The sequence below is a fragment of the Petromyzon marinus genome, chromosome 39, assembly GCF_048934315.1.
Source record: "Petromyzon marinus isolate PM22_M1 ecotype Great Lakes invasive population chromosome 39, UKy_Petmar_22M1.pri1.0, whole genome shotgun sequence".
Taxonomy (NCBI): Eukaryota; Metazoa; Chordata; class Hyperoartia; order Petromyzontiformes; family Petromyzontidae; genus Petromyzon; species Petromyzon marinus.
The window spans coordinates 11,152,702-11,164,873 of NC_133705.1; the positions used below are offsets into that span (position 1 = coordinate 11,152,702).

Sequence of the window (12,172 nt, forward strand, 5' to 3'; positions counted from 1 at the left end):
TCACCGCGCCAACTTCGGTGGCGCCAAGGTGGGGCGGTGTAGGCCCCCCCCCCCCCAACTACCCCGGCTCCCTCTCCCTGGACGCGGGCCATGCAAAAGCTTGCGCCCCCAGTCCATGTCTGCGGGATGAACAACGCCGCCTCCCTCTGATGTGCAGCTCCCCCGTGGTGGTGGCTGGGGGGGTGTGGGGATCGCGCGGCTTAGAGGCCCCGTGTATGGGCCTTGTCGCCCCCAGGCAATCGGCTGTTCCACCACCCGCTGTCGCCTCGTCACTCGCAGGCGAACGCAGCGGCTCACGGCCAACAGCGGGCCCTGAGCTAGCCCCTAAGGTCGACTCAGACTCAAATGAGTGCCTGGGTGCGCGTTGTTAAACACCGCCACTCGGGGAGACAAAGGCGGCCCGGAGTGATGCTGCCCAAGCCCAACCCCGTCATGGTGCCACAGTGCCGGCCTTCATAGGTGCTGCTACTCGCTGACAGTCGTGATGGTGGTTGTGGTGGTGGTGATTGTGGTGGTGATTGTGGTGGTGATTGTGGTGATGGTGGTTGTGGTGGTGATTGTGGTGGTGGTGGTGGTTGTGGTGGTGATTGTGGTGGTGATTGTGGTGATGGTGGTTGTGGTGGTGATTGTGGTGGTGGTGGTGGTTGTGGTGGTGATTGTGGTGATGGTGGTTGTGGTGGTGATTGTGGTGGTTGTGGTGGTGATTGTGGTGATGGTGGTTGTGGTGGTGATTGTGATGGTTGTGGTGGTGATTGTGGTGGTGATTGTGGTTGTGCTGATTGTGGTGATGGTGGTCATGGTGGTTATTGTGGTGGTGGTTGTGGTGGTGATTGTGGTGGTGGTTGCGGTGATTGTGGTGATGGTGGTTGTGGTGGTGATTGTGGTGGTGGTGATTGTGGTGGTGATTGTGGTGATGGTGGTTGTGGTGGTCATTGTGGCGGTGGTGGTGGTTGTGGTGATTGCGGTGGTGATTGTGGTTGTGCTGATTGTGGTGATGGTGGTTATGGTGGTGATTGTGGTGGTGGTTGTGGTGGTGATTGTGGTGGTGGTGGTTGTGGTGATTGTGATGATGGTGGTTGTGGTGGTGATTGTGGTGGTGGTGGTTGTGGTGATTGTGGTGATGGTGGTTGTGGTGGTGATTGTGGCGGTGGTGGTGGTTGTGGTGGTGACCACGCTGCACGTGACTGCCCGTTGTAGGAACCCAGCGCAGTGTGGAGGCAGCAGTGCGGGTGGGGGTTGGTGGATCACACACAGATGGCCTGGAAATCCCTTCCCGTGGGTGGATGTCGAGGAGGAGCCGTACCCCCTGGCTCGCCAGGAGAAGACAGTAGAGCAACGTGTCGACTAATCGCAATCTGTTTATTCCATCTGTACGAGTGGGGGGGGAGGGGCGGGGGATAGAGCGTTGCCCCCTCTCGCGAGGCGTGGGTTGTCTCCGGGTGCTCCGGTCTCCTCCTCCTCCCCCCACGTGAATAATAAACACGACCACTCGTCATTCATCGGCTGTAAACATCTTTAATAACTAAACACACGATGTGGCAGCAGCAGAGTTTCCTGATCAAGAGTCCTGGCAACTCGGCATGGATCTCCTGGATAAATTAAAAAAGGGTCAACCATATTCTTATTTTTTTTCATCTCTCGCAATTTTGAAACTGGCAAAAAGGTCATTTCTACGGGAGCTTTTTTGCCAGTTTCAAAATAACGAGAGATAAAAAAATATCATAATATATCTGACACTGGTGCAGAGACTAGGCCATGAGAGAAGGCTGCTGTCTCTGTGTTGTAGGACAATCAATGCACACATTATTATTATTTTTGTCATCAAAACGTGTTCGTTTGCATGTCTAGCCACAGACACGTGTGGTTAATGTAGGCTTCCCTTGCGATAGTTGTGTATATTTGGGTGTTTGGGCGTCTTAACACCTCCTGTTTTATTCCAGAAAGGGTAAAAGCTACTCTTATTTATGATACTTTGATACTGGCAAAAAAAAGCCCAGTAGATATAATAATTATTAATTATTAATCACATCCGTGGCGCAAGCGACGCGCCTGTAGGGCCCCGGCTGCTGACCACCCGCGCAGTCGTGGTTTAACAGGATACAATTTATACGCCACAGAATGAATTATTAATTATGTGAATGATTTAGGCCGATATATGGAGTCGTTTGGCACGGTTTTGCCCATATAAGGATTACTGTAACGGGAATCGACGTATTGTGAACAGTTCAATGCTCAATTAAACGGGAATCGACCGATAAATTATATTTTGAATGCATATGTCGATGTGTTCGAGCATGGATCGAGCATGGATCGAGCATGGCTATATTTTGAATACAAATTTAGAAATCGTTAAAGTTATTCGTATCACGTGATTTTTTAAATTAAAAAAACAACTATTTGTGGACAGCACCGTGATTTCTAGATCTAAAGACACGATTTGTGGATCTAGAAAGCCCATATTAGACCGCTCCTTGACGCTGATTGGCTTCCTTCTGTATTAACATAATTCATCATTCATTCTGCCGCGGATTCATTTGATCCTGTTACAGCGCTCCGAACCCACGTCCCCGTGCCTCCTCGCGCGCAGCTGCCAAGGCATAGGGCCCAGAACGCCAAGCGGCCAGCAACAAACACCGCCGCCAAAGATCCAACGGATAAGAGAGAGTTTAGCGAGGCTGCTTGGTGTCAGACATGGGGAGGGGGGTCGGTTGGGAGGGGAGAGGCGAGGCGATGATGATGGGGGTGGGGAGGATTCTGGAGAGAGGCAGTGCGAGGCGAAGGAGAAGAGTGAGAAGTGAGGTGGTCTGCAGTGTGGCGAGTGGTCGGGTGGGTGAGTGAGTGGCTGGGTGGATGGGTGAGTTAGTGAATGGGTGGGTGATTTGGTGAGTGGGTGAATGAGTGAGTGGGTGTGTTGGTGGGCGGGTGAGTAGGTGAGTGGGTGGGTGCGTGGATGGGTAAGAGAGTGGATGAGTGGATGGGTGTATATGCTCGTATACCAGGTGGTGTGGAGTCACAGGTGCTGCTCGCTAACAGCACTTTCCCCAACATTTTGTTGGGGAAAGTGCTGTTAGGGGGGGGGGGGTGGATCTTTGTCTTTGTTGAGGAGTTAGATTACTGGCCACGGCTCAACACCAGTGGCTGACATCTCAACCCACCCCTTGGGCGATTCGGTTTTAAATCGAACACCTGGTGCACTGCGTAAGCATTCGGCACTGGGGGGAGACAAAGACGGCCGGGCGGCGGGCCGGGCGTGAGTTTATTTTTTGTTTTACCCCGGCCACACCCCCCCCTCGTGGTGCTCGCAATCAACGGCGCTGCCCCTCCTCCCCACTACGGGCCTGCTTTGTCTTCGCGGGGGCCCCATTCTCCGTCTTCTCTCTCCCCCCCTGTGCCAGCTGGGTCCGAATCCGGCGCCGCCGCCGGACGCTGGCCCCGCGTGGTCCGGGCTTCGCGGGGGGGCGCCCCCACCCCCACCCGTGCGGATACGACCTCGACCTCGACCCCGACCTCGACCTCCTCGACCCGTGCGCCCCCCGCGTCTCCTCGGGCTCCCCGTCCTGCGACAGCGGCAGGGGCCTCTGCCCCCACGCTCTGCCCCCGCTTTCGCTGCCCCTGCCCCCTTCCCTGTCGCTGCCCCTCATGACCCCGCGGCGACCCCTCGCGCTCGACCTGAACCTGACCCCGCCGGAGCCTGGCTCGTACCCCGCACCGGGCCCGCCACGCTTCTCCCTCTACGGCCTGACCCCGAACGCCACCCCGGTGCCGACGCCCGCCACGCTGACCCCGACGCCGCTGGGCGGCTCCGGCGGGAGCTCCGCGGCGGGGATGCAGAGCGGGGGGCCCTCGCTGTCCCCCCACTCCCCGCACTCGCTACTGCTGAGCGCCGCTGCGCTGGCCGCAGGCGAGTGTCCGTCGCCTGGCACTGCTGCGGCGCTGCACCTCAACCAGCTGATGTGCCTGCACTGCTCCCCCGTGCAGCAGCAGCAGCAGCAGTTTCAGCAGTTGCAGCAGCAGCACATGCAGCAGCAGATGCAGCAGCAGCATCAGCAGCAGCAACTGATGATTATGATACAGCAGCAGCAGCAACAACAGCAGCAGCGGCATTCACCCATGAATGAATTCATGGCGGTGTCAGATGCGAGATTACACCCGCCTGGATTAGGCACTCCACCTCTCCACATGCAGAAACATCAGCAGCAGCAGCAGCTTCAGCAGCAGCAGCAGCAGCAACTTCAGCAGCAGCAACAACTTCAGCAGCAGCAGCAGCAACTTCAGCAGCAGCAGCAACTTCAGCAGCAGCAGCAACTTCAGCAACAGCAGCAACTTCAGCAACAGCAACAACTTCAGCAACTTCAGCAGCAGCAACAGCAGCAGCAACATCAGCAGCAGCACAGCATCGCTCTGCTCTCCTCCTCGTCATCCCCGTCTCCCGTGGTCGTGTCTACGCGTCGCTCCTCTTCCTCCGACTACGTCAACCTGCCGAGACTCCGCGGCTCCCCGAGCCAGGGTTTCGGGGTGCTCTACACCCCGCCAGGACCCCAGCCGTTCCCCAACGCCCTGCCACCACCGCCGCCGCCCCCAAAGTCGTGGTACGCGGGGGGCAGGCTGAGGCCCGGGGAAGCGAGCCGGGTTCGGCCTCTGTCGAGGGGCTTCTCCGAGCCGCGCACCTCGGGATCACAAGTGCCCGAGGTGACCCCCTGCTCACCGGCGTCGGAACGGGGACTTCACTCTCACGAGTGGAACTCCCCCTCGAGGGAGGCGGTAAACTTTCAACACCATCACCACCATCATCGTCAGCGCCAGCAGCAGCAGCATCAGCAGCATCAGCAGAAGCTTCACCAGCAACGACTGCTTGAACAGCAGCAGCAGCAGTATCAGCAGCATCATTATCATCATCAGCAGCAGCAGCAACATCGCTACCCGGAGCACCACTCGCCCAAAGACGTCCCTGCCCTCCGAATGGGCAGTAACGGGGGCATCTCGGCACCCCCTGCCCGCACCGCGGGATTCCTCACCGAGTGCGAGGTGTTGGTGCACAGGGGGGCCGACGCCCAAGCGGGGGGCTCCAGTCCAGCCGTGAGCCCCCCACCTGAACCACAGCAGCAGCAGCCAACGCAGCAGCAGCAGGTGACCTCCACGGGACCCCAGGGCCCCGCTCTACGTCGGGGGAGGAGCAGGAGCCGACAGACGTCGCCTGGGAGGGGACCCGGGGCCCGGGGGTCCAGCCCGGCCACTGCGCTCCCCCCCGTGCCCAGCCCCCGCGCCTGCAGCTCCGCCTCGTCGCGTTTCTCCTACAGAGGCGACTGCGGCTTGCAGAGGTGGGTCGGGGGGAGGGGTGGGGGTAGTGGGGGACCGGTGCGGGGGGGGGGGAGTTGGTGGAGTTGGTGGAGTTGGTGGAGTTAGTCGAGTTGGTGGAGTTGGTGGAGTTGGATGGTGTTGGTGGAGTTAGTCGAGTTGGTGGAGTTGGTGAGTTGGTGGAGTTGGTGATGGTGGAGTTGGTGGAGTTGGTGGAGCTAGTTGAGTTGGTGGAGTTAGTCGAGTTGGTAGAGTTTGTGGTTTTGGTGGAGTTGGTTGAGTTGGTGAAGTTAGTCGAGTTGGTGCAGTTGGTGGAGTTGGTGGAGTTTGTGGAGTTGGTGGAGTTTGTGAAGTTGGTGGAATTCGTCGAGTTGCTAGAGTTGGTGGAGTTGGTGGTTTTGGTGGTGTAAGTCGAGTTGGTGGAGTTGGTGGTTAGTCGAGTTGGTGGAGTTGGTCGAGTTGGTGAAGTTGGTCGAGTTGGTGGAGTTGGTGGATTTAGTCGAGTTGGTGGAGTTCGTGGAGTTAGTCGCCTTGGTGGAGTTGGTGGAGTTGGTGGAGTTTGTCGAGTTGGTGGAGTTGGTGGATTTGGAGGAGTTGGTGGAGTTGGTGGAGTTGGTGGAGTTAGTCGAGTTGGTGGAGTTGGTGGAATTGGTGGAGTTTGTGGAGTTGGTGGTGTTGATGTTGGTGGAGTTGGTGGAGTTAGTCGAGTTGGTGGAGTTGGTGGAGTTATCTTCTTTGGTTCTTTCGGTAAAGTCACGTAGAATGAGAATAAAATAATAAATTGATAAAATAAAATAACACAATAATATTCTCACGACGACCTGCTTGTCAGTTTTGATGTGGTGTCCTTGTTCACCAAAGTCCCGGTACCTGACACCATCGCTATCATTGAAGACCTGGTTCATCAAGGACTGCACACTGATGTACCCCCCCTGGTGAGACATTGCTTAACCAACACATACTTCACCTGGAATGGAACTTTCTACAATCAAACTGAGGGCACCCCAAAGGGCTCCCCCCTATCTCCGGTTGTAGCCAACGTATTCATGGAAAAATTTGAAACTGACGCCATCCAGACTGCCACTCTACGCCCGACCTTATGGAAGAGGTACGTGGATGACACCTTTGTCATCTGGCCACATGGCCAGCCTGCTCTAGACCAATTCCACGACCACATCAATTCCATACACCCAGCCATCAGATTTACCATGGAGGTCGAAAAAGATGGCAAACTACCCTTTTTGGATGTCTTAATTAAAAGGAGACATGATGGTTCAATGAGCCACTCTCTCTACAGGAAAGTTACCCATACAGATGCTTACTTGAAACCGGATTCCCACCACCATCCATCCCAGAAGAACTCCCTCATCAAGACTCTATACCATAGAGCCCAATGCATTTCCGACCAGGAACACATTACCAGTGAACTCAAGCACGTACACCAGGCTCTCAGGGATAATGGTTACTCCGACTACACAATCCGCAAAGCCATCACTCCAGTCATGAAGAAGGATTATTTTGTGGAACCACTCAAAACCATCACCTTACCCTACATTGCAGGGGTCACTAAAAAGATCTCCAAAATCCTGAATAAACACAAGATCCAGGTCCGATTCAGTAGCTACATTGGAGAAACCAAACGACATATCTCGGACCGCATCCGTGAACATAAAGCAGACTTAAAACACGGTAGGACGAACTCCTCTGCCGTGGCAGATCACTGTTATAATTCAGTGGGCTCACATGACATTGACTTCTCCAAGACGGAGGTTCTTTGCAAACCAACCGGCTACCATGAGAGATTCGTTCATGAGGCCATTCACATATACAAGCACAGAGACAATTTCAACCGAGAAGATGGATTCTGGCTTAGTAACCATTGGAAAGATGTTTTAAACCATTTCCGTTCTTAATTAGTTGTATTTTACGATGACCTTCAGACTGCAGCTCTTTCACCAGCATTGACTCTTAATACCTCTCACACCACGGTTAATGGTATGGTTTACAACATGGAGTATAATAGCGCCTCGCAGCTGTCTCTCTCCCCCTCCTCTGTTCCGACCTTGGATGAACTCGTCCGTCTGAACGGGGCCCGTAGCTATCTGTGTTGCTAAAGTTGAGGGTAAGAATCCACCCATTTTTTCGCCATATAGCATTGTGATATATAACGACTTATTGTTGGTAGCTTAGCTGATTGGAGAATATAGAGTTTATTGATAACACTAAGGTAATTTATATTTTAGTTTTTTATTGGTTCACTATATAGTATTCATTATACATTGTATTGTATACCCAGTTACTGTGAATAGCTCAGATGTGTAGACCTTGACTTCAACATAGCCATTTATGTGACCAGTCACTAGCTAATCACTCAGTTATTTCAATGCTAAATTCGCCTAGTTATTTCAATGCTAAATTCTCCTGTTTGATTTGTACTAGGTGCCTCGGTGAATGTGTATGCTCTGACTTTAAACATAGCTATTTCTGTGACCAGTTACAAGCTAATCACTCAGCTATTTCATTTCTAAATTCTATGCTAATTCCTTTGTCAAGGGGTGCCTCTGCGGATGTGTATGCTTTAACTTAGCTATTTCAATGCTAAATTCTATGCTAATTCCTTTGTCAAGGGGTGCCTCTGCGGATGTGTATGCTTTAACTTTAACATAGCCATTTCTGTGACCAGTCACAAGCTAATCACTCGGCCATTTCAATGCTAAATTATATGCTAATTCCTTTGTCAAGGCGCTTTGTTTCTTCTGACACAGCTTAAAGGTCGTGATCTGAACGTGGCTTTTTTCACTCCAGCGCTGTCCTACCAGACAGTCTCGTCCCTTCACCTGATGAAGGCCGCTTGTGTTGTGGCCGAAACGTCGTAAGAATATTATTGTGTTATTTTATTTGATCAATTTATTATTTTATTCTTATTCTACGTGACTTTACCAAAAGAACCAAAGAAGATGAATCCTTGCAGTCACGAAAGCTTTAAATCGAAAATTTGGTGGAGTTAGTCGCGTTGGTGGAGTTGGTCGAGTTGGTGGAGTTCGTCGAGTTGGTCGAGTTGGTGGAGTTGGTGGAGTTGGTCCAGTTGGTGTAGTTAGTCGAGTTGGTGGAGTTCGTGCAGTTGGTGGAGTTTGTCGAGTTGGTGGAGTTGGTGGAGTTGATGGAGTTAGTCGAGTTGGTGGAGTTGGTGGAATTGGTGCAGTTGGTGGTTTTTGTGGAGTTTTTCGAGTTGATGGAGTTGGTGGAGTTAGTGGAGTTATTCGAGTTGGTAGTGTTGGTGTAGTTGGTGGAGTTAGTCGAGTTGGTGGAGTTTGTGGTGTTGGTGGAGTTTGTCGAGTTGGTGGAGATGGTGGAATTGGTGGAGTTGGTGGAGTTGGTAGTGTTGCTGGAGTTGGTGGAGTTAGTCGAGTTGGTGGTGTTGGTGTAGTTGGTGGAGTTAGTCGAGTTGGTGGTGTTGGTGGAGTTGGTAGAGTTGGTGGATTTAGTCGAGTTGGTGGTGTTGTGTAGTTGGTGGAGTTAGTCGAGTTGGTGGAGTTGGGGGAGTTGGTCGAGTTGGTGGAGTTGGTGGAGTTGGTGGAGTTAGTCGAGTTGGTGGAGTTGGTGGAGTTGGTCGAATTGGTGGAGTTGGTTCAGTTGGTGGTTTTGGTGGAATTTGTCGAGTTGGTGGAGTTGGTGTACTTGGTGCAGTTGGTGGTTTTGGTGGTGTTAGTCGAGTTGGTGGAGTTAGTCGAGTTGGTGGAGTTGGTGGAGTTGGTCGAGTTGGTGGAGCTGGTGTAGTTAGTCTAGTTGGTGGAGTTGGTAGAGTTAGTCGAGTTGGTGGAATTTGTGGAGTTGGTAGAGTTTGTCGAGTTAGTGGAGTTGGTGGTGTTGATGTAGTTAGTCGAGTTGGTGGAGTTGGTGGAATTGGTGAAGTTGGTGGTTTTGGTGGAGTTTTTCGAGTTGGTGGAGTTTGTCGAGTTGGTAGTGTTGGTGTTGTTGGTGGAGTTGGTGGAGTTAGTCGAGTTGGTGGTGATGGTGGAGTACGTTCAGTTGGTGGTTTTGGTGGAATTTGTCGAGTTGGTGGAGTTGGTGGAGTTGGTCGAGTTGATGGAGTTGGTGGAGTTGGTGGAATTTTTCGAGTAGATGGAATTTGTGGAGTTAGTGGAGTTATTCGAGTTGGTAGTGTTGGTGTAGTTGGTGGAGTTAGTCGAGTTGGTAGTGTTGGTGGAGTTGGTGGAGTTAGTCGAGTTGGTGGAGTTAGTGGTGTTGGTGGAGTTAGTCGAGTTGGTGGAGTTGGTGGAATTGGTGGAGTTGGTGGAGTTGGTGGTGTTGCTGGAGTTGGTGGATTTAGTCGAGTTGGTGGTGTTGTGTAGTTGGTGGAGTTAGTCGAGTTGGTGGAGTTGGTGGAATTGGTGCAGTTGGTGGTTTTGGTGGAGTTTTCCGAGTTGGTGGAGTTGGTGGAGTTAGTGGAGTAGATGGAGTTGGTGGAGTTGGTGGAGTTGGTCGAGTTGGTGGATTTGGTGGAGTTGGTGGAGTTTGTCGAGTTGGTGGAGTTGGTGGAGTTGATGGAGTTAGTCGAGTTGGTGGAGTTGGTGGAATTGGTGCAGTTGGTGGTTTTGGTGGAGTTTGCCGAGTTGGTGGAGTTGGTGGAGTTAGTGGAGTTATTCGAGTTGGTGGTGTTGGTGTAGTTGGTGGAGTTAGTCGAGTTGGTGGAGTTGGTGGTATTGGTGGAGTTAGTCGAGTTGGTGGAGTTGGTGGAATTGGTGGAGTTGGTGGAGTTGGTGGTGTTGCTGGAGTTGGTGGAGTTAGTCGAGTTGGTGGTGTTGGTGGAGTTGGTCGAGTTGGTGGAGTTGGAGGAGTTGGTGGAGAATTTCGAGTAGATGGAGTTGGTGGAGTTAGTGGAGTTATTCGAGTTGGTAGTGTTGGTGTAGTTGGTGGAGTTAGTCGAGTTGGTAGTGTTGGTGGAGTTGGTCGAGTTGGTGGAGTTGGTGGAGTTGGTGGAGTTATTCGAGTTGGTAGTGTTGGTGTAGTTGGTGGAGTTAGTCGAGTTGGTAGTGTTGGTGTAGTTGGTGGAGTTAGTCGAGTTGGTGGAATTGGTGGAGTTGGTGGAGTTGGTGGTGTTGCTGGAGTTGGTGGAGTAGGTCGAGTTGGTGGTGTTGGTGGAGTTGGTGGAGTTGGTGGATTTAGTCGAGTTGGTGGTGTTGTGTAGTTGGTGGAGTTAGTCGAGTTGGTGGTGTTGGTGGAGTTGGTGGAGTAGGTGGAGTTGGTGGAGTTAGTCGAGTCGGTGGAGTTGGTGGAGTTAGTCGAGTCGGTGGAGTTGGTGGAGTTGGTCGAGTTGGTGGAGTTGGTAGCGTTGGTGGAGTTAGTAGAGTTGGTGGAGTTGGTCGAGTTGGTGGAGTTGGTGGAGTTGGTCGAGTTGCTAGAGTTGGTGGAGTTGGTTCAGTTGGTGGATTTGGTGGAATTTGTCGAGTTGGTGGAGTTGGTGGACTTGGTGCAGTTGGTGGTTTTGGTGGTGTTGGTCGAGTTGGTGGAGTTGGTGGAGTTGGTCGAGTTGGTGGAGCTGGTGGAGTTAGTTGAGTTGGTGGAGTTGGTAGAGTTAGTCGAGTTGGCGGAGTTTGTGGAGTTGGTGGAGTTTGTCGAGTTGGTGGAGTTGGTGGCGTTGATGGAGTTAGTCGAGTTAGTGGAGTTGGTGGAGTTGGTGGAATTGGTGCAGTTGGTGGTTTTGGTGGAGTTTTTCGAGTTGGTGGAGTTGGTGGAGTTGGTCGAGTTGGTAGTCTTGGTGTTGATGGTGGAGTTGGTGGAGTTAGTTGAGTTGGTGGTGTTGGTGGAGTTGGTGGAGTTGGTGGTTTTGGTGGAGTTAGTGGAGTTGGTGGAGTTGGTGGAGTTAGTCGAGTTGGTGGAGTTGGTCGAGTTGGCGGAGTTAGTGGAGTTGGTGGGGTTGGTCGATTTGGTCGAGTTGGTGGAGTTGTTGGAGTTGGTGGATTTAGTCGAGTTGGTGGAGTTGGTGGAGTTGTTGGAGTTAGTCGAGTTGGTGGTGTTGGTGTAGTTGGTGGAGTTTGTGGAGTTGGTGGTGTTGATCATGTTGGTGGAGTTGGTGGAGTTAGTCGAGTTGGTGGAGTTGGTGTAGTTAGTCGAGTTGGTAGAGTTGGTCGAGTTGGTGCAGTTGGTGGATTTGGTGCAATTTGTCGAGTTGGTTGTAGTTGGTGGAGTTGGTGTAGTTGGTGCAGTTGGTTGTTTTGGTGGTGTTATTCGAGTTGGTGGAGTTTGTGGAGTTGGTGGTGTTGGTGATGTTGGTGGAGTTGGTGGAGTTAGTCGAGTTCGTGGAGTTGGTGGAATTGGTGGAGTTGGTAGAGTTGGTGGTGTTGGTGGAGTTGTTGAAGTTAGTCGAGTTGGTGGTGTTGTTGGAGTTGGAGGTTTTGGTGGAGTTATTCGAGTTTTTAGAGTTGGTGGAGTTGGTCGATTTTGTAGAGTTGGTGGTCTTGTTGGCGTTGGTGGAGTTAGTCGAGTTGGTGGAGTTGGTCGAGTTGGTGGAGTTGGTGGAGTTAGTCGAGTTGGTGGAGTTGGTGCAGTTAGTCGACGTGGTGGAGTTGGTGGAGTTTGTCGAGTTGGTGGATTTGGAGGAGTTGGTGGAGTTGGTGGAGATGGTGGAGTTTGTGGAGTTGCTGGTGTGATGATGTTGGTGGAGTTGGTGGAGTTAGTCGAGTTGGTGGAGTTAGTTGAGTTGGTGGAGTTGGTGATGTTGGTGTAGTTGGTGGAGTTGGTGGAGTTAGTCGAGTTGGTAGAGTTTGTCGTTTTGTTGAAGTTCGTTGAGTTGGTGGATTTAGTTGAGTTGGTGGAGTTAGTGGAGTTGGTGGAGTTAGTCGAGTTCTTGGAGTTGGTGGAATTGGTGGAGTTGGTA

General features: G+C 52.3%; 1 protein-coding gene across 1 annotated transcript in view; it reads left to right on the forward strand.

Moving 5' to 3' along the window:
• The window catches only part of LOC116950488 (uncharacterized), a 234,081-nt gene that overhangs the window by 38,632 nt on the left and 183,277 nt on the right, over positions 1 to 12,172 (forward strand). The window contains exon 4 of the mRNA XM_032968281.2: positions 3,396 to 5,318. Coding sequence (XP_032824172.2) covers positions 3,396 to 5,318 — 1,923 coding nt within the window. The remainder of the gene's footprint in view (positions 1 to 3,395; positions 5,319 to 12,172) is intronic.